This window comes from Callithrix jacchus, chromosome 20, assembly GCF_049354715.1.
Source record: "Callithrix jacchus isolate 240 chromosome 20, calJac240_pri, whole genome shotgun sequence".
Classification (NCBI taxonomy): domain Eukaryota; kingdom Metazoa; phylum Chordata; class Mammalia; order Primates; family Cebidae; genus Callithrix; species Callithrix jacchus.
The window spans coordinates 29,543,185-29,569,819 of NC_133521.1; the positions used below are offsets into that span (position 1 = coordinate 29,543,185).

At 35.8% G+C, this 26,635-nt stretch overlaps 1 protein-coding gene and 1 pseudogene across 2 annotated transcripts in view; one reads left to right on the plus strand and one right to left on the minus strand.

The window, feature by feature from the left end:
* The window catches only part of LOC118149687 (uncharacterized), a 325,586-nt gene that overhangs the window by 190,953 nt on the left and 107,998 nt on the right, over window positions 1–26,635 (plus strand). For both annotated transcript variants that reach the window (XR_008478248.2, XM_078357606.1), the window contains one exon: window positions 139–283. Coding sequence is in view for 1 of the 2 variants with exons in the window: in XM_078357606.1 (XP_078213732.1) it covers window positions 139–283 (145 nt within the window). In the remaining variant the exon portion in view is untranslated. The remainder of the gene's footprint in view (window positions 1–138; window positions 284–26,635) is intronic.
* LOC118149847 (U6 spliceosomal RNA) lies at window positions 13,454–13,569 on the minus strand (annotated as a pseudogene).

Here is a 26,635-nt window from a genome sequence, read left to right on the forward strand (position 1 = left end):
GCTGCTGATTTTTATGCATAGGCTGAGATGACAGTCACCTCTGCCAGGAGGGACAGGGAGCATGTGATCCTTATATCTTTCTTGAGCAAGAATTCCTCATCCCTAATTCTCTCCTTCCCCATCTGCTTATCACCACAGGGAACCCACATAGGCTTCAGTTCTCAAGAGGCCGTCAAAACATAACTGCTGCTGAGACAATACCTTTTCTTCTCCTTACTACACTCACTGAATGTTCTGGATCAGTGTATCTCACACCTTTGGATTTTATAATCTACTTGGAAAAGTGAGTATACCAACAGATTTGCCAACGCATATTACCAAGCAACAACTTTCAGATATATTGTCATAAAAGACATTGTTACATGAAAGAAGTGGGAACAGTGTAGTATCAGGATAAATAATAAGCATACCATAATTAAGTTAACCCTACAGCCTCTCTTTTTTGTCTATGAGTATGGTTTGTTTAATCGCATATCTTTGTTAATTACAAATGGAGAAAATTTATTGTAGTTAACGTAATCACTTTCTTTGCCTAAACCTTTACTTGCAGTTATCATTATGACACATGCACAAAAATCCTCCAAATGCTACCTGAATAGAAAAAATTAAAGGGCCACTCTTGATTATAGCTAAGTTTTGGCATATTTATGTTTCTCTGGCTTTACTTTTATTTACTAAGTTGAATTCATTTTGATAGTCTCTTTTAGTAGAAATTTATGTAGCCATATTTTAGAATTTTAAAAATAGATATATTTTCCTATACAACTATTTCTTATTTTAGCTAATGAAAATTCTGCCAATTATACACTAGAAAAATATCTGTCAGTAGTTAATGCTACTAGAGACACCAGAGCATTCTCCCCACTATTAATCTATGGATAATGGAAGGCCCGTTTCTTAAGTACACACAGAAGAAAGAATAGAAAAAATACTGGCTATGACACCAAATGAATTGCCTTCCTCCCATACTACTGTGCCCTTGTAACCTAGGGCATGTAGAGCAGGCTGGCAGCCATCGCATTACACATTTAACAGTGCTGGAATCTCTCGGTCCTATAACAGGTTGCCTGATGGATTGGTGGGTAATATACTTGAAGAGTGCATTACTGAGCTCTAGACTAATGGCTGCCTCTTGCCTATGGCCTTTATGGTAGATCATTCATTGTGCTGCCTCATCAGCTTCCTGCCAGTCTGTATCTGGCATGAGCACTGCCTGTTCCAAAGCTGATTAATACCCCAGGAATGAGTCCCACTGCAGGTCTCAGAGTGAATTACACAAAAGTGGGAATGTTCTGGTGCTTGGGGACAGCACAACTTTCCTTTCATGAATAAAACAGAAAAAGAAAATCTTTATATATTGTCAAAGTAGAGGTCTGCACAAATTATAAATTTTCTAAATTGCTGTTGACTACAATTAGCATGTTAAAGGAATAATAATACACATTAAATATCAGACTCTTCGGTGGTTTAAGCAGCACAAGGTTTCTTCAGATTCAGTTTCCTGAAATTGTTTGTGTGAAATAAGAGCCAAGAAACAAAATAAAATAATAGAAGACCACATGTAACTCAGGATTAAGTGCAGACTGTAATTCTAGGGGAATTTGGAGGAGAGGGAAATTGACGGTGACCAGAGATACAAACACTGTGGAGGAAATGCAGGTTAAGCTGACTCTTAAAAGCTAGAATTGGGTAGGCAGTGGGGAAGCGGGGTATGACAAGTGAGAAAATAACATGAGCAAAAGCATAAAAGTATTAAAGAGCATGACATATTAATGGACTAGAAAGAAGAAAAGCCTGACCAGAGCAGAGAATATGGGTTTGGAAGTAGAAATAGTAAAAAATCAAGCACAAGCTGACAGGACTTCTGATAGTGTGATAGGCTGGCTCACCTAAAAGACATCCTGCTGAAATGACCTAGAAATGGTACGTATAACATAGAATATGTTTTCTTTGGAATATATGGCTGGCCTTCTAGAAAAATGAAAAATATATATATATACAGGGGTCAAAAATGACCTAGAAACTTACAGAGTGATAAACATGTGAACCCAAGGCTGCAGCTCACCTGAGAAGTTGCACCTGAAGAGAGATAGTGGTTATTAGTCTTGGAAATCTAGAAGCTTGAGTTAACATCTGTGAGTTGACAGAGAATGAGAACTTGAGTCCACATAGGCCAAGAACTGAGCTACCACTTACTTTGCACTCCCTCCTATAAAGCCAGCACCTTTAAATCCTTGACTGCACAGGGAAATGACAAGGAAACTTGTCAGTCTTTGAGTGTTTAAAAAAGATGTTTTTTAAATTGAGAATAATAATGATCAGTTATATATAAGTTTAAAGAACAAATTATTTATAGAACCTTCATGGTTTAGGTAATGGTGTAGGCCAAAAAATAACATAAGAATTTGTCCTGGAACATTAAAATCCCTTGAAAGAACTAACACAAAACTCTTTGAAAGGACATTTTACAGATAAAACCCATTCAGGATTAGCTCTTTAGTCAATATTTTATAACACTAAAGGAAAAAATCCATAATAAATGGCAACTATTAAACATAATAGCAGAATTAAGCTCCTCAAACAGCCAATAAAATTTATCTAGTGAGAGAACAAATGGAGAGAGGTAATAAAAAGGGAATGACAATTTTCCAGAACAGATGAAAGCTGTGAGTCTTCAGATTCAGGTAACATAACAAAACCTGAGTATAATAACCTACTCCAAGATACCCTATAGTGAAACTTCAGAATAGCAAAGACAAGAAGAAAACCTTTTAAGTGACCAGAGAATTTAAAAAGACATTGGTGAAAAAGGAATAGTAAGATTTACAGCAGATTTCTAAATAGCAACAACAGAAGTGAGAGGGCAATGGAGTAGTAGCTCCATTGAGGAAAATTTGTTTTCCAATGAGGAAAAGAATTAAAACTGTCAACCTGAGATTCTGTACTTCACTAAATTATTCAAGTGGGAGGATTTTAAATACTATATTTTCAGACAAATAAAACTGCGAGTTTTATATACTTTCACTGGAAAAAAAAAATGTTCTTCAGAAAAAGAACTCAGAACCAAGGTGGTTAAGGAAAGGAGCAATGATGAGCAAATAAAATTACAAACATATGGGTAAATCTAAATAATTATTAACTGTATGAGACAATAACAATAAGACAGAATCTTGCTCTGTCTCCCAGGCTGGAGGTCAATGGAATGATCTCAGCTCACTGCAACCTCCGCCTCTTGGCTTCAAGAGATTCTCCTACCTCAGCCTCCTGAGTGGCTAGGATTACAGACATACACCACCACAACTGGCTACTTTTTGTATTTTTAGTAGAGACAGTTTTCACCACGTTGACCAGGCTGATCTCAACTCCTGACCTCCAGTGATCTGCTCTCCTTGGCCTCCCAAAGTGCTGGGATTACAGATGTGAGTCACCCACCATGCCTGGCCAATAAAAAATTATTTTTTAAAACACTTTAGCAATGCAGTGGCATATACCATGTTAACAAATGCTTAATATTCCAAAGATTTAATTTCTCCCAAAATTAGCCTATAAATTCAATGAAATTCACATAAAAGCCCATGGAAGTTAGCTTTGCGGTAGATTACAATATCTGATAGGAATAGTGGTGTCTCATAGATTTTCACTTTCATTGTTTACAGGGCCATTCTTTTATGTCTGGTTTTCCATATGAAATTTAGTATCAACTTGTCTAATTCCATAAAATTGCTTGCTGATATCTTATTGGAATTATATTTTAATTTATAAATCAACCTAGGGAGAAATGACATTTCTGTAATGTTGAGTTGCGTTATCCAAGAATAAGTGATGTATTTCCTTTTGTTCTACTTTCTCCCAAAAGTCTCATTTGGAGTCTTTGGGGGAGTGGTTTTTTTTTGACATTTTTTTCTATAAAGCTTTACACATTTATTGTTAAACTTATTTACAAGCATTTAGTATTCTTTATTGATACTGTATATGAGGCTTTCTCTTCTATTATGTCTTCTTTCTATTATTTGTGTATACAAGGGCTATTGATTTTGTATGTTGACTTCAAGTCTAGCTACCTCACTGAATTCTTTTATTGTTTGATTTAGTGTTATCATTTATTTTCTGGGATTACCTAGGTATACTATCATATCATTTGCAAATAGAAATAGTTTTACTTCTTCATTTATTCCTACGCCTATAATTGACTTTTTTTGCCTAATTGCATTAGCTAGTACCTCGAGTACAATGTTTAATATAATAAAGGTAGTGGCCATCTTACTTTGTTCCCAATCTTACTGGAAATGTCCATAGTGTTTTTCCATGATAAAATAATGACTTTAAGATTAGGTATATAAATTTTATCATGGTTACAATGTATTCTATATTCAAGAATATAGTCTTTGTATTCTTGAGTGTTTTTCTAGTGAATCGATGTTGAATTTTGTCAAAGCTTTCTCTGCATCTATCAAGGTAATCATACGATCTTTTTCTTGTAAATATGGCATATAGTATTAATGGATTTCTTTTTATTGAATCATCTTTGCATTTCTGTAATAAATCCCACTTGATCATGGAGTATTCTTTTCTTAATGTGGTTAGTGTGGTGTTGGTTTCTGTTTGCTAATGTATAGCTTCAAATTTTTGCATCAGTTTTCATTGGCTATGGACACTGGACCATTCTTCTCTCTTTCTGCACCATACAGGTTAAGCAACCCTAATTCAAAAGTCCAAAATCAGAAGTGCTCCAAAGTCTGAAATTTTTCTGAGTGCTAACATGATGCCACAAGAGAAAAACTCCACACTTGACTTCATCTGACAGATTACATTTAAAATGCAGTCAAAACTTTATTTCATGCATAAAGTTACTTAAAATGTCATATGAAATTACCTTCAGGCTATGTGTATAAGGTGTATATAAAACATAAATGAATTTTATGTTTAGATTTGGGTCCCATCCCCAAGATATGTATATGCAAGTATTGCAAAATCTGAAGAAAAAAAAAAATCCCAAACCTGAAACACTTCTGGTCCTACGGATTTTGGATAAGGGATAGTCAGTCTGTGTTTGTCTGGCTTAGATAAAAGGAGTTTTCAATGCTGTGGAATGATTTGCAGAGCGCTGGGACCTGTTGCCCTTTTAAGGATTTATAGAATTCCTATGCAAAAACGTATCATAATAAACTTACCTCTTGGAACTGTGATTTTTTTTTTTGTAGGATAGTTCCTTAAAAACTTACACTATTTCTTCTAGGAATATTGGTCTGTTTTAGCTAACTCCACTGTCTGTATCTAAATTATTCATGCATCTAAATTTTGAAATTTATTTGTATAGAGATCTACAAAATGATCTCATGAGTTTTTATTTTAATTTATTCTGTAATTGTTCATAGTAGTTTCTTGGATTCTTCATATTTCTGTGGTATCAGTAATAATGTCTCTTCTTTCATTCATAATTTTGAGTATTTTCTCTTCTTTATTTACTCTTCTAAAGGCTTGTCAGTTTTTATTTAAATCAATGGAATAAAATATAAACCAAAAATAAGAGTTAAAATGTATGAAAGAAGGAAAAAGTATTAATTTTAGGAGCATCATTGTTTTCCTGAACTTCCTAAACCATTAGAACTAATAAGAGATGTTAACAAAGTATACAAAATCAACATACACAAAAATTAATAGCCAATGATTCTATTTATATGACATTCAAGAACAGGCAAAATTAATATCTGGTGATACAACAACGGGTGCTCTGAGGGAGACTTGCTTGAAAAGGAGTTAAAGTTTTAGGGGAGCAGGGGATGGAGATGTTCTAAATTTTGATTACAGTGTTGAGTAATAGATGTATACTCTACATTTAAGATATGTGAATTTTACTATGTGTAAATTGGAATCATACAGTATATAGGCTTTTAAGAATGATTTCTTTCACTTGGCAGTATGTTTTTAAGGCTCTTTCATGTCTTTTTGTGCTTTAATAACTAATTTCTTTTTGTTGCTGAGTAATATTCCATAGTGTAGATGTACCATAGTTACTTTGTCTATTCACGCATTAAAAGACATCTTGGTTGCTTCCGGTTTTTGACAATAGTGAATAAAGCTGCTATAAGTAAAATATATATATATATATATTTTGTTGTTTGTTTATTGTTTCCGAAAACAACTCTTGGTTTTGTTGATCTTTTATTCTATTGTTTTTCTGGTCTCTTTTATTTATTTCTTCTGTGATCTTTATTATTTCCTTGCTTCTGCTGACTTTAGACCTAATTTGTCTTCTTTTCTAGTTTCTTGGGTGTAACGTTCGTTAGGTTGTTTATTGTGATCTTTCATTTTTCTTAATGTAGGCATTTATCATAATAAACTTACCTCTTGGAACTGTTTTTGCTGCATACCACAAGTTTTGGTAGTTTGGTTTCATTTTTGTTTGTCTCAACATACTTTTTGATTTCCCTTTTTATTTCTTCTTTGACCCTTTGATAATGAATGTGTGGTTTAGTTTCCATATATTTGTAAATATTTCCATTTTACTCCTGTTTTTCATTTCCAATCATACCATTGAGGCTGGAAAAGAAACTTCATGTGACTTCAATCTTAAAATTTTTAAGACTTGTGGCCCAACACATGGTCTTTCTTGGAGAATATTCCATGTGCACTTGAGAAGAATCTATATTCTGCTGATCTTCAATGAAATGTTCTGTATATGTATATAAGGTCCTTTTGGTCTATAGTGTTATTCACATCAGCTGTTTCCTTATTGATTTTCTGTTCTATATATTGTTGAAAGTGGCCTAAGTCCCCTACTATTGTTGTGATCTCGTCTGTTTCTCCCTTTATATATTTGCTTTATATATAGACAGTCCTTGATCTAAGATGGTTTAACTTACAATTGTTTTGCTTTATGATTTGGTGAAAGTGATATAGTAGAACTGTACTTTGAGTGCTTAAAAACCAATCTGTTTTTTACTTTTTGTGCAAAAATTTAGTATTTGATAAGTTACATGAGATATTCAATACTTTATTATAAAATAGACTTTGTGTTAGATGTTTTTGCCTAATACAGCATAATATTAAGTGTTCTGAGCACATTTAAGGTAGGCTTGACTAAGGTATGATGCTTGGTTAGTTAGAGGCATTTTCACCTTATCATATTTTCAACTTATGATGGGTTTATCAGGACACAAGCCCATCATAAGTTGACAAGTATTTGTGTTTAGATACTCCAATGTTGGGTGCACCAAACCTTATATTTCTGGTATAGAACCACTAGGTAATTATATGTCATCTTTTTATTTATTATTAGATGCAATTTGATAAAATTTTGTTTTGAATGTTTGCATCTACATCCATGAGGAATATTAGTAGTTTTCTTTATTTCTAATGTCCTTCTCAGGTTTCTAATCCTTGTAATTTCCAAGGTAATCCTCGTTTCATTGAATGAGTTTGGAAGTATTCTGTCCTATTCAATTTTCTGAAAAGTTTATGTAGAATTAGTATTGCTTATTTAAATGTTATATCCCCGTACTAGGCTTTTTGTGTGAAATATGTAGTAATGTCTCCTTTTATATTCCTGATGTTGGTAGTTTGTGTTTTCTCTCTTTTCTTCCTGGTTAGTCTAGGTATACATTTATCAAATTTATTGAACTCTTCAAATAATTTGCATTTGTCTTTTCATTTTCTCTATTGTTTTTCTTTTCTTCTATTTCATTGAATTCTGCTCTGATTGTTGTCAGCTCTTTTCTTCTATTTATATTGTGTCACATTTGCTACTCTTTTTCTTTTTTCTTAAGGAGTTTGAGAGCCTTAGTTTAAAGCCTTTCGTTTTTTTTCCAATATAGGCATTTTATGCTATAAATTTTCTCCTAAGTACTACTTTAGAGATATTCTACAAGTTTATTTTATTATATTTCCTTTTTATCCAGCTCAAAATAATTTCTAATTTCCCTTTGAATTTTTTCATTGATCCACATGTTGCTTTTACATACGTGTTACTTAGTTTCTGGATATGTGTGGGCTGTAATATGTGTTATTAACTTATCAAAGTTGATCTTGAATTATTATAATAATTCACATGTAAATTTTAAAGCTTTAATGTTATAATTTTATTTATCCCCTTCTTGGTGCTGTTTTGTTACATATTTTGCTATTAGATTTTTAAAACTATTCATGAAATTATTATCATTTTGCTTTCAAACATCAATTGTCTATTAAAGGAAGTAGACAAAAAGTATTTTATATTTACTTGCTTTTTATTTTATTTATTTATTTTTACCATTTTCAGTGCACTTCATTATTTCCTATAGGTTGGAATTTCTATTTAGTATCATTTTCTTTCAACTTGAAAACCTTTCTTTAGCATTTCTAATACTGTAGGTTTACTGTTAATAGATTATCTCAGCTTTTGTGTATCTGAAAATATTTTTATTTTGCTTCCATTTTGAACGCTCTTTTCACTGGCTATCAAATTTGAAATTGACAGTTTTCTTCTGTTAGCACTTATAAAATATAGTTCCATCTTTTTCTGATTCTCATTGCTTCTCAGGGAATCAACCATATTATCATTGTTTCCTTTATGGGACCTCAGTTACATGTATGTTAACTGCTTTGCTCTATTCATTGTTGTTGTTGTTATTGTTGCTGTTTTTTGAGACAGTCTCACTCTGTCGCCAGGGTGGAATACAATGGCACAACCTTGGCTTACTGCAACCTCTGCCTCCTGGGTTCAAGCGATTCTCCTGCCTCAGCCTGAAGAGTAGCTGGGACTACAGGCATGTACCACCAAGCCCAGCTAATTTTTGTATTTTTAGTAGAGACAGGGTTTTACCATATCGGCCAGACTGGTCTTGATCTCTTGACCTTGTGATCCACCTGCCTAGGCCTCCCAAAGTGCTGAGATTACAGGTGTGAGCCACTGCACCCAGCCCGGTGTGTTTTTCTTAATCTTTTTTGTTGTTGTTGTTGTCTCAGTTTGGATAATTTATCTTGGCCTATCTCAAATTCCCTCATCCTTTTTCCTGCAGTGTCCAGTATGCTGTTAAATGCATCCAATATACTTTTCATATCAGATATTTTATTTTTAGTTCAGAATTTTTATTTCGTTTGGTTCGTTTTAAAGTTTCAGTTTCTCTGTTGAAATTACCTTTCTGTTCATAAATTCTGCCATTTTGTGTTCTAAACTTTTGAACATATTTCTATTGATTTTAAAGTCCTGATCCACTTATTATACGACATGAGGCATCAGTCTGTTTGTTAATGTTTTTTTCTTTTGGTTGTGCATCAATTTTTTTGCTTCTCTACATGAGTCATGGTATTTTCTTATATGCCAGACATTGTGTATAGACAAAGGGTGGGAGACTTAAACATGCTTTGTCTTGTTTTGTTTGAGTTTTCCTCGCAAGAGGGTACACTCTTTCTTATGTCTGGCATCTAAAATGAGGGGTGATATAATTTAAACTTTTTGAGGGGTCAAGTTAATTTGTGACTAAGCTACAGCCTTAATAAAAATTAGTCTCACCTCTGATAGCTCAGGCCTCAATCTCCCAGGCTGCCTCCACTGAGAAACCAATCCCTCTTATTTTATCAGTATTTGAGCTTAGAGGAGGTTGGCCTGTAATTTCACCTGTTTTCCATTCTTTGTATTTAGCTTCACTAGAGCACTATGACACTAGGTAGTCTCCAGGCACCCTAAGGATGTAAAAGATTCTTCGGATTCTTTACTCTTAAGTGAAGCCTGCCTTCACTGTTGCCTTCTCAGCAAAATTTGGGGTAGATAAAGGATTATTATGCCATGAAAATTACTGGTATGTATAGGGCTCCTCCAGACTTTAATCTGCCTCCATTAGCCCTCGCTATTGCTACTAGGTTGACTGATTACCTTTTGACTCCAAAATATCTTTTCATCTTTTATAGGATTTTTCTGCTTACCTTTGAAGTGTTCCATTTTCTGAAAATGAGTTCATCAAAACTACCTTGCACTCACTAGTCTTTAATAGTTCCCTACATTAGTATGATTTTTTTTTTCTTGTTACCACAGGGCAAAGGTCACCTGTGACTTTTTACATGCTAGCTACATGTAAAACTGTATGTTTTCATTCTTATATGCATTTTATGGCTGCCCTCAGAGTCTCAAAGAGATCTACAAAAAAAAGAGAAACATTAAGAAACATAACTGTAGGGCAATGAGTTACTGTGGAAGACCTGTAGGCAGAGTAATGACCTAGCTAGGCTTATGATTTAGGAAAATTCTGTAGCAGCTGTATGGTTTCTGCATTAAAGTGATAAGTGAATAGAGATAACTGTGAAATTTTTTATAAGTGATTGTTGTGGTCTGGACTAAAGACAATAACCTTAACTAAATCTAATCTGGAAGAATATAGAAGATAGAACCATTCTGAGAAATTAAGATCTGTATCTACAGCAGTATGGAGATGTAGAAGAATGGAGATTATTAATGGAAAATAAGATGACAAGATTGTCTAAGGTCCGTTTATGAACTTGACAGAAGGTTTTTAAAATTCAGTAGGTCTTGAGGATTTTTTAGCAGAGAAGTTTGAATATTAAAGTCGTGTTTTAAAAATATTAGTCTAGAAATGGCAAAAAGAATTGATTACAGAGGAAAATAAATTTAAGAAAGGGAAACCCAACTGGGGGGTATGTTAGTATAAAACACAGGACTTACTAAACGCCTGAGCTAGAGAAGTATAGCAGAAATGGAGATGGAAGAACAATAATGATAAGCAATAATAATCTTAATAAGTTTACTACTTTCCATGTTGTAAAGGGGCATATAATTACTAGTCAAAAAAGTTAATTGAAACTGTCTTATCATATTCAAAGTTGCTATGCATCTTAGCATTTGGTACCTTATTACTAAGTAATTACTCAGTGTGCAATAGGAGAATAAAAGAAAAATAAACCAATTAAAATTATTAAAAACTTAATAGTATCTGACTGCAATTAGAATCCAGACTAATAAATGAAGCCTCATAGATTCTGAAGAGCATTTCCTATTGAAAGTATTTTAAATGGGAACAGAATTATGGTTTCAATAATATAAAAGAATACTGCAATTAAATATATAATTATAAAAGGTAAAGGATTCTAATCCTACTTTTCAACTACTATGAGAATATTTTTCTAGATATAGTCACACTTTTCTGTAAACAAAGGCTTTATGCAATCTGAAAGTGAATCCTGAACCATCCTGAATTGGAAAACAATGAATCCTCTCCATCTTCGCTCTATGGCAAGGTTCAGCAAACTTTCACTGTAAAAAGCTAGATAATAAACATTTTAGGCTTTGTGGGCCATACATTCTCTCTCACAGCTACTCAGCTCTATTGTTATAGCATGAAAGTAGTCATAGACAATATGAAATAAAAAATCTGGCTGTGTTCCAATATAACTTTATTTATACAAATAGATAGTGGCCATTGTTTGCCAACCCCTGCTATACAGTCTATCTGTATGGGAGAATCTTGGAGGCTTGACTCTTCCAGTATGGTCTAGAGAAGTGCTCTTGAATAGAAATGTAATGGAAGCCACATACAAATTGTAAATTTTCTAATAGCTACCTTAAAAGAAGGTGAAATTCATTTTAACAATATATTTTATTTAATTCAATATATTCCAGATATTGTCATATCAACATGTTAACATTAGAAATTATTAATGAGATATTTTACTTTCTTTTTTTTCATATTAAGTCATTAAAATCTAATGTGCATCTTATACTTACAACACATCTCAAGTCATAGCAGCCATATTTCAAGTGTTAAATAACCACATGTGGCCAATGGCTACCATATTAGAAAGTACGGCTCTAAACACATCATTGCTATCCCAGGTTGAAATGCTTCTCCTCCAGACTGCAAATTACCCCCTGGTAAGACCACTTCTCACTTAGCAAGGTGTTCTGGTACCCTTTCCTTTCCCTGGCTTCAGCTTCATCAGCCTTACCACTTGAAAATGACCCAAGCAGTGCTTCTCAGAGTTTAATATGCATAATACTCACCTAGGGATCTTGTTAAAATGCAGATTCTGGTTCTGTAGGTAAAGGACAGAACCTGAGATTTTGCATACCTAACAAGCTACCAGGTGGTACCAATGCCACTAGGCTAAGAACCATATTGAAGAAGCAAGGATTGAAAAGACCACTCCAAAGAAGCATAACTGGAATTGATGGCCTTCCCTTCTCTAAATATCTATCAGGTCTAATCCCAACATGCCAAACATCCCTGTTAGGTCACCACCAGAAATAAAAGCTTCTAAGGCAGTACTGCCTGGTAGAAATGTAATACAAGCTATGTATGTAATTTAAAATTTTATAGTAGCCACATTTAAAACAGTTTTTAAAAAGTGAGATCAGGCCGGGCGCGGCGGCTCACACCTGTAATCCCAGCACTTTGGGAGGCTGAGGCGGGTGGATCACGAGGTCAAGAAATCGAGACAATCCTGGTCAACATAGTGAAACCCCATCTCTACTAAAAATACAAAAAATTAGCTGGGCATGGTGGCACATGCCTATAATCCCAGCTACTCAGGAGGCTGAGGCAGGAGAATTGCCTGAACCCAGGAGGCGGAGGTTGCGGTGAGCCGAGATCGTGCCATTGCACTCCAGCCTGGGTAACAAGAGTGAAACCCTGTCTCAAGAAAAAAAACAAAAAGTGAGATCAATTTTAATAACATTTTTAAACCAAAATATCAAAACATTAAACATTATTTAATATAAAAACTATTTATTTTTAACTTCTATTTTAAGTTCAAGGGTACATGTACAGGATGTGCAGGTTTGTTACATAGGTCAGTTTGTGTCATGGCAGTTTGTGTCATGGCATTGTGTGATGGGCATTTGGGTTGATTCCATGTAGGTTGTACAGATGATTTCACCACCAAGGTATTAAGCCTACTGCCCATTAGTTATTTTTCCCGCTTCTCTCCCTCCTCCAACACTCTACCCTCTAATAGGTCCCAGTGTGTGTTGTTCCCCTCTATGTGTCTGTGTGTTCTCATAATTTAGCATCCACTTATAAGTGAGAACATGTGATATTTGGTTCTCTGTTCCTGCATTAGTTTGTTAAGTATAATGGCCTCGAGCTCCATCTACATTCCTGCAGAGGACATGGTCTCATTCTTTTTTGTGGCTGCAGAGTATTCCAGTTGTCTATGTACCACATTTTTCTTTTATCCAGTTTATCACTGATGGGCGTTTGGGTTGATTCCATGTCTTTGCTCCTGTGAATAGTGGTGCAGTGAACATACACATACATATATCTTTATAACAGAACAATTTATAATCTTTTGGAAATATACCCAATAATGGATCAAATGGAAGTTTTTTCTTTAGGTCTTTGAGGAATTGCTATACTGTCTTCCACAATGGTTGAGCTAATTTATACTCCCACCAACAGTGTAAAAGCATTCCTTTTTCTCCGCAACCTTGCCAGCATCTGTTATTTTTTGACTTTTTAATAGCAGAAAACATATGGAATTTTTCACAAATTTGTATGTCATCCTTGCACAGGGGCCATGCTAATCATGCTAATCTTCTCAGTATTATTCCAGTTTTAGCATACATGCTGCATAAGTGAACACTGAAAAATTATTAATAAGAAACTTTACATTCTTTTTTGTACTGTCTTCAAAGTCCAATATATGTTTTATACTTAGAGCACATCTTAATTTGGGCCAGCTACATTTAAAGGGCTTGGTAGGCACATGTTTGCTAGAGACTATTGTATTGGACAGTGCAGCTCTAAGGTCATCATCAGACCTGTGTACTTATCCCTGCATGGTCTGTACATTTCCAAATCTGACCCAGTTTCTCATCTCTTCTTATTCTCCCAGATCCTTTTCCCATATTCTCTGGAACTCATGGTCTTTCATTAGGAGAAAAAAAAAACTCCTCTATTATTAATCTAATCTCAAAAATATTTCTTTCAACTTCTTGTTCTAACGCAAACCTGGTTATCCCTTAGCACCCTACTTCTCCTCCTACTCTGTTAAAAGTGGTGGCTGCTACTTCTCACGTATCTTCAGGGTCTTGATGTGAGATAGATTCCATTCTTTTGCCTCACTGCTCTGTTCAGGCCCTTTCTCCTCCTCCTCTCAAAAACCCATTCCTTTGAATCAGATGCCAATAGATTGTGATATCTGCTATGTCTCCTTTGTTGTGGTCATTTGTTCAGTCTCCTGCTTAAGCAGTTTATGTAGTCAGCATTTGATTGATCGTATTCTTCTCCACCACTATACCTCTTAACATTCTTGGTGACTTCAGCACCTGCCTGATTCCTTTACCTCCTCACTTCCACTCATGTTTTCCTCTATCCCTTCTCTGATACCCACCACACCACATCCAAAATCCTGATTTAAGAATTCCATTTAAAAATGTTTCTAGCTCACTCAAAGTTCAGAACTCATTTGCCAATAATCCTTCAGCCATCAATTGATTCAGCTTCATATTTCCTTCCTCATATTATCATTTCTCATGTCACCAATAATAAATTCCATGGTCCATCACTATAATTAACCTGCTGTATATCCCCTTGCCCCTCTTTCCCTTATACTTGCTGGTAACCCTGAAGCTGACAAATCCAACATCTCACCTACTCTCACCCTTACCTGAACAGCTAAATGTGGTTAAGGAAAACATACAATCATACTTACTGGTCTCATTAAAAATTTCTTACTACAAATCTTAAATCATCCTTGGTATTACTCAGTCTTAGTTGATAACTTCATGGCTTATTTCACTGAGAAATTAGAAACTATCAAGAGAGAACCTATTCCTCTCACAACCAAATATACCACCTATCATCTTTATCTTCTCTCCAAGTACACTGAATGGCATGTCCCTATTCCTGAGGCCAGTGCCTTGGTTTGGGAATTGGATTCCATCTCTTCCTCAAAGCCTTGGTCCCTGCAATTATATGCTCTCTTACACATCATTCTTTTCCTTTTGTATCATAATTGCTCTTAATGATATACAAACATGCTATGGTTGCTCCCAACATAAACAAAACCTTTATCTGAATAGAATCCTCCAACTAACACCCATTTCTCTGCTCTCCTTTCTAACTCATCGATAGAGTTGCCCATACTTGTTGACTCCATTTTCTTCACCACCATTTCTCAATTTGTCCTCCAATCTAGCTTTTTTTCCTTCTTACTTCAATGGAACTCGATGGTCAAGGTGGCCAGTGACTTTCATCCTGCCAAATCAAATAACCAATACTCAGTTCTCATTTTACTAATACTTTCAGTGGCATTTTATATAGCTGATTACTCATTCCCTCCTCGTTCAAATCTCTGTTGTTGTTTGTGGTGGTTTCTGGTTATTCTGCTGAAACACCAGTCACTCCTTTTCTGTCTCCTTTGATGCCTCCTTTTCCTCTTCCTGACCTCTACTTTTTGGAGTGCCCCAAAGCCCTCCTTAGGCCTTTTTTCTGTGTAAACTCACTCTTACAGTGATCCCATCCAGTTACATGGCTTGAAATGGTATCTATAAGCTTATAACAACAAAATCTATGTATCTCTTCATTCCAGACTTCCTGTGAGCCTCACTCTATCTATACTTGGATGTTTAGTAGTCATCTCAAATTTAATCCAGCCAAACTGAAGCTTTTTATTTCATCTTCAATTTTCTCCCCCTTCTGTCTTCTGCCATTCAGTTAAAGGCTTACTATTAATTCTCTCATCCAATTCCTGTATGGGCTCCAAAGCTCTATCTTCGAAATATATCCTCCATCTCACTACTTCTTACCACCTCCACTGTTATCACTTCAGTCTAAAGTCCACTGTTATCACTTTAGTCTAAAGGACCGTAATCCATAATCGTCTCTTGCTCAGATTTCTGTTAACTTCCTATGTGATTTTCTTGCTTTCTTTCTGCTACCCCATCCCCACCCTTCAGTTTAGTCTTTATAAAACACTAGGCATGATTGTAAGGTACCTTTTGGCTAGAATAAAATTCATACTCTTTATCATGGCCTTTAAGTGTCTACTTTTCTTGCGTACTAGGATACTGCCTATTTCTCCCACCACTGTCTCCCACGTTACTCTACTCCAGCCACACTGGCTGTATTTAAATTTTTTAATATGCTAAACTTTGTCTGGTCTCAAAGCGTTTACATTCTGTGTGGAACACTCATCCCTGAGATCTTCACAGGGCTTGCTGTTTTACATCATTAATGCCCCAGTTTGAATTTCAGTTTCTAAGTAATAGATTATCCTGTTTCAAATAATTCCCTTTAATAATCTCTACTCTTTCATATAGGTTAATTTGCCTTCATAGCTCTTATAGCTATCTGAAGTTCTGTTTTTAATTAACTGTTTACTTGTTTATAAATTTTTTAATTCTTCACTAGAAAGAAAGCTTTGTGAATGAAGGGATGTTGTCCTACTCACTGCTGTGTCTCCTTCATCTAGAACACTACCTGGCACACAGTGAGTAGTGAGTAAATGAGTCTGAAAGATTTCAGGAAATAGATCACGTAGCTGATGAAATCAGAATTAGTTGTTTGAATTATCTTCTAACCTTCTAAGAACAAAAGGCTCTAGTACAAAGTAAGCCCTGCAATCTAGTCCATATCAGGAGCTTGTCCCAATGCTCATTAGTCATTGGACACAGAAATTCCCAATGATTCCTGCTAATCAGCTAATTTGCCTGTTTCCATCAATAGTTACTTGCTATTTGTTTCTGCTGCCCAGTCTTCACCTAACTTGCCTTATAAGAGCTTGCTTTTAAACCGAGAATTTCTTTGCTTGCTTTGCCATATCCTTGCTTGGCTTTTCTTTCTTTAACAAGCACAACAGCATGCTGCTGCATCTTCAAAGAGTAAATTAATTCTGTCCGCAAAAGGGTCAAGTGCTAGAAAGTGCATAGCCATGCAGTTTGCATGGCAGGATACAGAAGATATGATGCTAATAAGATTCTAAGATGAGAACAGCAGACTGTCTCTGGGGATTCAGATGAAGGGGTCTGTAAATTTTAAAAGAAATGGTCTCCGAAAACTAATGATGTCTGCTTTCCAATTCATTAATAATGTGGAGTGGGGAGATGGGAGTGAGATCCAGGCCATGCTTTGAAATATCAAAATGTAACGAGGAAGAAAACAGTAAGAGCCATCTCAATAGGGTCATAAAGCTGGGAGAAGAAGGCAAAACGTAAGAAGATGTGGTGGTGCTGTATGGAGGGGAGGGAATCAGTCCATCCCATGTGTGTACATTTTTGTGCATATAGTACCTTTATCTGTACATGAGTAGATAAAAAGTTGTGCTGGAAAAAATATACGGCAACATTTATAAGGCTTTTGCAATTTTCATATTTAAAGTGACTCAGAATATTTCAAGTATTATAAAACACATCTAAACTGTCTGCCTTCCCATATTTACAAACCTTGCCCTTCACCTCTTTGCATTGCATACAAGGAACTGAGTAATAAGAAACTCAGCCTTGTTTGTAGTTAATAGTGGAAGAAAAAACCTTCAGGCAAAGCCTAATGAACCAAGAGCAATTCTGAGCTCTCCTCTGTAATATCTGCCGAGGCAGTGTCTTTCCAAGGGCTGCCTGGACATATCGTGTGACCTTGCTGCTTTACATCATTAAAATTTCCCATTACTGGAATGGTGTTTGCATGGAGGGGCTATTGTGCAGATATGATGGCTGAGTTTCTCCCTGCTGCCTTCCAAGTTTGCTCTAATAGAAAATGCCTCTCTGCGTGCAGTTCCCGCGAGCTGGGAGGTGTGCAGCAGCAGGAGAGTTTAGCTTTGGCTTTTATTTTGACAAAGCTATCACATTTTGCAGATTGAGGTTATGGTCTTTCCTTCTATCTCTGTATTTTATCTGCATGATATTTTCTCATCTCCCTTTTAAACCCCCATTAGTTACGATTGAGGCTCTGGGGTGGCAGTCTGCCTTGGAGCTATGATATCGTCAGCTTTTCTTACGAGCCACTAAATGACTGATTCAGTGGAGTTCAGTCATGTGGAACCTTTCCAAGGGGCCTAGCCTCAGAAAGGAGATCCTTCTGTACCAGATAGAGGCCTAGGGGGTTAGTGCAACCCCCAACGGGCCAACAATTTTAAAAGCAAAAGGAACTGCTGCCTCATTTTCCAGGGCCATAGCTTCTGTTGGCCATGTCCTTCAGCTCTTCCTTCTTCTGCAGGTAGCCCTGCACCATGAAGCTATGGAAGCTGAAGGAATTGGTGGCATTTCCTAATCCAGGCCACAACCCCCAGCGTTTTACCACCCTCCTAAGAAGTTGTTACACTTTGGTGGAACTCTGATCTTATGATTTTAGCAGAAAGTTTCACAATAACAAATGCTTTTGCCTAGAGGGAGCCGGAAATATTTCAAAGTACTGGTTATACAGCTGTAAACTGTTTAGAACCAGTTGAAAGGGGGAGAGATTCATTGGCCAGCTCTCCAAGTCTCTAACCAAACCATAGCAGATTGAGAGGTTTTGAACCCAAAGCTAGTGCTCTAATTTCCAAAGCAGAATAGTGTTACCATTTCTTCTTCCATTGCTTTCCTATTTTCAGTGAGATAGTGAATTCTTCCTGATAAATGCTTCTGAAGCTGGGAGGATAGCACAACCACATGCCTCAAACACTTCACTTTGTTCACCTTCTCTTGAATATGTGGGATGTGGCAGTCTAGAGTGGGGGCTGTCAGGGAGAGGGGGTTATAGAGGTGAGGAATTTATTTCCCCAGGAAATCTTATTAGAGATGCAGTGCCTGTTTTTCATTGAGGTTTCTGCTCCTTAGCTTTGTTTTCAGCTGAGTAACTGAGCCTGAAAGCCGTCTGGTGACTCACAAAAGGTCACGCTGAGAGTCAGGGGCACGGACCAGAGCACGCTGCCTACCTGTGATTGATGTGTATTAAAGCTGTCTTGAGCCACTCATAAACACAGCAAGAATCCTGTTCTCTTTTCATCAGTGCTCTTGACCAAGACTTGATTTACTGTTTTGAAATCAGCTGCTGCTTCAGTCCGCTACAATAGCTTCTTTAATAGCTTGTCATAACAGTTGATGACAATTTGGAAAAGCTCACATATTCAATATATTTTTAAAATTGACTTTGTACTATGCCAGCTACCAAGGCTTTATAAACAGTCTAATTGTTCCCTGAGTGTTTGCTGACCTAAAGGAAAGTGTTGATGAATCAGACCCTCCTCTTCTATCTACGAGGGTATTGAGATGTGTATTCAATACTGTAGCAAATCACTGTTGAAAATTGGTTCCATGTCCCTGAGGCTACTTACCGCAAAAGGTGAAATGGTAGAAGTATCTGCTAGAGAAGACTGACCAGCTCTGCTATTTCTGGATGAGATTGCTTTAAAGTTTGTAGGAGAAGGGATTGAAATTGGATTAGAGTGTTATAAGTGACAGTACAATTCTCATTCTGGTAAAGAATAATCATCATCATCTCTAGCCATTGAGTGGGTTTTCTCAGTTGGATACTTATGGCTATGCCATAATGAATTTAAGACTAATGTCAACATGACTGACAGTAGCTGTATAATCTTAGAATAAATGCATGCACAGAATATGTGACTTATCTGAAATGCAACAATCAGATGTAAATATTTCTGATCAATTTAGTTGTTACTTTTTGATGACCTGCACAAGTTGAAGGGCATCCTGACTTCCCAATAGCCACTTCTACACCCGTGTCCAGGAATGCGCCTGCGGTGATTTTCAGAACAGGTACAGCAGCCATTCAGAAGGGATGCACCAGTTGCACAAAACAGATGCTGCCCACAGCAGCCAGTGCCACTGTACCAAAACATCCAACTGAGTATCAACTGTGCTTCTTACTCCTCTCTATACACACAAATCTTACCTATCTTTCCTTGGCCTAAGTCGTACTTCCTTCATGAAGCCTTTCTTGTTCTATGGTCTCTTTATTTTAAATTCTGAATTCCTACAATACTTACAGCCTGTGCCTCCCATTGTTCCTATATTGCTATTATTCTACTTTTTTATATGAATCATAGCATGATGTTGTACACATGTAGACATTTCAAAAATATTTTTGAACATGGGACATTCTGGTGAAAATGCCCAGAGATGATGTTTGAAAGTGCTACACTTGGTATAGGGCTCATTTGAATTTTCTTTGTGTTCTTAAGCTGGGTATCCAAGTTCTCCATTTTCTTTTACAGGAGCCACCTGAAAAAAAAAAATTACATTTCAGCAAAGAACTATAGCATGAGGACACTGTTACCAGTGCCTCTTTTACTATAAACATTCTTTTCTCATATATTGTACTCTGCACATTTTCCAGATGAGAAATTTTACTCCATTCTCTTTAATTTGGAGTGGAATTATGAATGAAGTCTGCTATATTGATGGAAGAGTTCGATTTTCACCAGGACCTATGGAGAGTTGTATATGTTATAGTTGATTCTGTATACAATAGGTCATAGTTTCAGATTTGTGCAGCATATGTAATTTCTCTTCAGAACAGTAAAAAATGCATATTGAGATAAATTGACAGGAGGTCCCCAGCATATGGCTTTTTATTAAAAGGTTAATTTGATTATTTGAAACTGGGAATGTGTTTTTTTCCTCCAAAGAAATTATATCAAGAGAGACAAGGTTTTAAGCCAGCCCTACTGTGAGATATTCTCAAATCTTCCAGCAAAGAAGGGGGCCTGAACTCTGCCAAGACTGTTTTAAAAAAGACAGAGATGGATCTCTGAGCAAGAAAGACTGTGAGGGGAACCCTCAAAGCATTGGGTATTATCCCCAGATGATGGCTAATATATTTCTTTTGTAAAGCTAGAGTAGGGTGTCAGAGATCTGGTAAAGCAAGTGTGAATAAGTGGAGAATTTCCAGTTGCTTCTTGGAAGCAGCTAGGATAGCCATGTATGGTAGTAAAACAGACATCAGAACAGAATTAGAAGACCTAGTTCTAGTCCTGGCTCTGCTACAAACTCTCTGGCTAACCTTGAGCATGTCACTGTACCTCTCTAGACCTATTTCCTCCTCTACAAGATGAATGGTTTCACTATATAAGGCTCCTTTCAGCTGAGCATGTTATGGCAGTCATCTTTCTTTGTTGTTTGTTTCTTTGTTGAGACGAAGTCTCTCTCTGTCACCCAGGCTAGAGTGGCAGTGGTGCAATCTCGGCTCACTGCAACTTCTGCCTCCTGGGTTCAAGCAGTTCTCCTGCCTCAGTCTCCCAAGTAGCTGGGACTCCAGGTGCATGCCACCACGCCCTGCTATAATCTTTCTTATAATACCATCTCTACTAGATCTCTGTTCTGTCTTCCTTTTCATGTTGCCTCTGTATTTTCTTATATTTCTTTCATTCCGCTAAATCCAGCCACTCCTTCCACTCAACCCATTCACAGGCTGACAATAATAAAACAGAGAAGGTAAAAATACTTAAACACATATTGGTTATCACAGTCTGTATTTTATTTACTATAAAGATGTCCATGTTACTCTCTGTCTTAATCTGAAAGCCCCTTGAGAAAAAAGACTATGCCTTATTTTGTTTATTTCTACAACATATTTTAAAGCACCTGATGGATTTGAAAAATATTTAATGAAGACAACAATGCTGACATCTCAAGTTACAAAGTAGTGTTCCCTTTTCTATTATTTTAGTATTACTGAATGCATAGTAGAATATTGCTTTTTCTACATACACATTAATTTTTTTGCTAGTGCTAATAGATACAACTGGTACAAAATGACACTAATTGTATAACACTGACAAAGTCACCTGTGACTGTATTAATTTGGTTTGAGTTATATGTAGTTTCATAGTGAATTGAAAACCTACTCAGTTATATGCCTGTGTGTGTATGTATGATTATCTTCCCTTACAGAAATATAGATAGCATTATTACTTCAAGTTCATTGTTCAGACTTTCTGTCCCTCTTTACCCAAGACTAGTTTTTGTAGCTTAAGTTTTAGCATTTTGTCAGGTAAGATTGCAGGTGGCAGGTGTCACCTAATATTTGGATGAATATTTTCAAAACTCAGTTTTTCCCTATAAACCCCTAAAGGATATAGAACAACTTCCATGCCTGTGCTTTCATGAGTAACTTAAGTTTTTAACTGCAGTATCATTGAATGTGAGAAGAGTTGCAAGTAATATGCTAAAAAACTTTCAGACTTTTTCTTTTCTTTCACACAAAAGGATTATAACCAATGACATGGCTAGTTATATTTCCCAGCCTCCTTCCCAGTTACAACCACCGGAATAGGTTTTCTCCAATATGAGTTGGCAGGATATGGACCACTTCTGGGCTGGTCTTTTTAGAAATCAGGTGTGCCTTCTCCATACTTATTCCTTCCACTGGCTAGAGAGAAATCATGTTCTTGTATGTTTCTCTGCATTAGTGACAGTAAATATAAATATATATATATATGTAAATATATATATATTTTTTTTCTCATATGTCTCTAGAACACCTCCTTTTGTATCTGGAACACATGACTGTACCTAACTCCAAGAGTATCTGGGAAATTGAGTATCTAGCTATTTCTACCTCTGTGGTTGGAAGTGGGCAAAGGAGAAGGGGGTCAGAAATAGGTAGCTAATAAACCATGTCTACAATAATGACTTAAACACATAATGCAAGAAATTAGAAGAAAAACAAAATAAACACAATTTGGGTGGCGATAATTTAGAAAGTAGCATAAAATACTGAAGTAAACAAAAAGTCCAACCTAATTGTGAAAGTTCTGGCAATTCTGACAAAGGAAAACAGAGTAACAAATAAACAACTTAAGGCAGCAGACATAAATATGGACACGGAGTTTTTTCCAAGTGCAAAAGAAAGCTAAGTATGAAATAATGCCAGCAATTTTGGAAATCTAAACTAAAAGGTTGATTTTTCTAGAAAATGTAAATTAGAATCATTGACTCAAGAAGAAGCAGAATACTATCATAGAAGAAAACTTTAAAATAATCAGAGATGTAACCCTTAAAAAGCCTCCAGACTAGATGGTATTATGAGTAAACTATTTTAAAACTTAAAGAGATAATCTCTAGGTTATATATATTTTCCAGAATAGAAACAGATAGAAACCTTCTCCATTAGCTGTATATGGCAGTCATAATCTTGCTTATAAATTCATACAAATAATAAGTAATAACAGAATAAGCCAATTTACAAACATGTTTAAATTCTAGATATTAGCAAATCAAATGCTGTTTTGAAAGAAAAGAATGTGTTTCTAGCTGATATGAGATTTAAGATCTTGATTGATTGCAATTTATTTCTGGAATGCAAGGACAGTTTAATGTTAGGAAATCTATTAATTTAATGCATTACATTGCCAGATTAAAGGAGAAACCCAGACAGTCTTCTTAAAAGATACCAAAGAACCATTTGATAACACTTATTTCTAACTGAATGCAATTTTTAAAATCCTGTAGTAAACTGAGAAAAGGAAAAAACAAATACCTTAATCCGATAAAGGTTTATACTATAAATCTACAATAAACATTATAATTAAAGGTATTTGGCAGAGATGGCTAGCTGTACTCCACTATCTGTTTCCCTCTTCTTCCTCAGTTATATGATGAATCCTATTTTTAAATCTAGGCTCCTGGCCACCTAGAATAAAAATTACATTTCTCAGTTTCCCTGGCCACTAGGTGTAGTTATGTGATAAGGGTGGCTAAGTTTGACAAGTTAGCTATTAACAAAGTTAAGAATAACTTCGACTGGGCGCGGTGGCTCAAGCCTGTAATCCCAGCACTTTGGGAGGCCAAGGCGGGTGGATCACGAGGTCAAGAGATCGAGACCGTCCTGGTCAACACGGTGAAACCCCATCTGTACTAAAAATACAAAAAACTAGCTGGGCATGGTGGCGTGTGCCTGTAATCCCAGCTACTCAGGAGGCTGAGGCAGGAGAATTGCCTGAACCCAGGAGGCGGAGGTTGCGGTGAGCCGAGATCGCGCCATTGCACTCCAGCCTGGGTAACAAGAGTGAAACTCTGTCTCAAAAAAAAAAAAAAAAGAATATCTTCAAGGGACTCTCCTTGTCAACAAGGATGAATTTCAAAAGACCACAATATTAAGTTACAAAAGGTTACAGGCATTGTAATACCAACTGTATAGATGTTTAAAACATACAGATGACTAAATATGACTTAAAGGTACACATAAAAATACAGATAATGTTTATGAGAGTGAAACGCCAATATCAGAGGGAATGGGAAGGGAACAGCAGGAGGCAGGGGGCATCTAGCTTTATTTGTAACATTTTATTTCCTTAAAACTAACAAAAACAATAGCAAAGTGTTCTGAATCAGCTGTGGCAAAAAATTAACAGCTTGTTGTTAAACCTGGATTGTATTAAAAGGCCCAGCTATTTAATTAGATCAAATGTATAACTGAAAAAAGGTTAATAACCACAATATGTAAAGAGGTCCTAAAAATCAGTAGGGAAAAATTCAATCAAAAATAAGAAACAGAGAGAGAGAGAAATATAGACTAATATGAAATAAGAAATAAAATGGCCAATACTCATATGAAAATATTCTTCATCTCATTAGCAATCAGACAGAAAGCAAACTGAAAAACAGGAGTGAGATTTGCCAGAAGCTTGGCCAGTACTTTAAAGACTTTTCAGTATTAGCAAGAACCTGAGGAAACATGTACACTCTCATACACCCATTACCTGTCTCTTCCACTTTCCCCCTTGCTCATTAGCTTTCTTATTTATTTATTTCTCACTTTCTTTCTTGAGCTCACAAACCTTTCTGCACACTAGCCGCCTTGCTAGTACACACTAGTTCTCTGTCTACCTTATATACTTTGATTTAGTTAAATAGCTGGGCCTTTTAATACAATCCAGGTTTAACAACTAGTAGTCCTATCTGCTCAGGAGACTAGGTGGAAGATTTGCTTGTGCCCAGGAGTTCCAGATTACAGTGAGCTATGATTGCACCATTGTGCTCTAGCCTGGTGACAGAGTAAGACCTTGTCTCCAAAAAAATAAAAATAAAAACATTTGTACACAAACAGATATGTACAAGGATAAGCTAGTACATTTTGTGCAACATTATTTTGATAAATAAAAAAACAGCAAAATATCCATCAATTTGGAAGAGGTTAAATTGAAATATGGTATATTGATATACATTTATATGATATAATACTATGCAGATGTTATAAAAATAAGATGCGCTGTATGTACTTTTATGGAAAGATACCTTATATTATAACATTAACTGGAAATAAGTCACCAGAAAATATCTAAAATATAATTTTATTTATGGAAAAAACAATACACATGCATATGCATATTTATACATATATTTGTTTTTAGATATATAAACACATGCATACATATAAATAAATGGAAGTGCAAATTTAAGATACACATCAAATTGTTAATAATTTGTTAACTTCTCTGTGGAGAGTAGGATTTTGGGTGTGGAGGAGTTGGTACAGGAGTATATTCTATGTATTTTCCTTTTTCAGACCTTTATAATGAGAATATGTTAATGTATTACATTTTTAATTAAAAAATAGAATATCTCCAAGGTTATTCTCTTCCAATGTCAATATCACTCATTTCCATTCTGAAATGCCCTCTTGGGTGGTAGTGAATGAGATAAAGTAATGGCCAGCGTGCTGGGAATTGGGTTTAGAAGAGCATTGTGATAGGGAACATTAGCCACGTGTGCACCCATAGAAAAAAAGATTGAAAACCATGTTCCTGCCCCATTGTTTCATTTCCTCCTGCAGCATCTAGAAACAAAAGAAGCCTCATGTTGCCTTTACTATGGTCAAGAAGTCAGGAGGGGGATTTTTTATGTCAGAAGTACAGGAGGGGGATTTTTTTTTTTTTTTTTTTTTTTTTTTTTTACAGTTTAGACGCATTTCATGCCTGCAGAAAGCTCATACCATAGAATAGCTCTTTGTGCTGTATTTGAGTAATTTTAAATAAATAAATGCTTCCCTGCCAACATCAAATACAGTGAAATGAATTGCAGGACTCAGGGTGTGTAAATGAGTATTCAGGCAGTCCCTTCTTTTAACTCGTATATGTGGATCAGAAAATGTAAGATTATATGTGGTACACTGACTTTACATTTGCAGGCATTTATAAACCTTTCTTTATGTACATTTATTCTCAGTTATTGTATTGTTTGCTTGCAGTTTACACACAAACATGTTTGTGCTAACATGAGAACACACATGGACACCTTCACACACACAGTCACACAGCCAAATTGACCATCTCACTCCCAGGCCTTTTCTGGGTAATCATTGCTTGACCTTGCATCTATTTGTCATCAACATCCTTTTAATAACTACCTAGGGTTACAACTCACTGACCCATGGGCTAGTGACAACCTTTTGGGGCAGCTCTATTTAAATTAGATTCCCTTCTTTTCCTCCTTTTCTTCTTGATTTGACAGGATAGAATTGAGATGATAGGGTATAAGAAAGAGGAGAGCGATTTCCACTCAGGTATATTAATAACGATAGAAATAACAAAAATGATAATGATGACTAATGTTACTGTTTGCTAAGCGTGATTCTAGGCATTTTGTGCATCTAATTTAATTTATACAACTGTACAAGCCAGGTACTATCATTATTATTACTATGTCCATTTTTAAAATGAAGAAAATAAGACTTAGAGAAACTAATAACTTGTTCAAAGTCACACA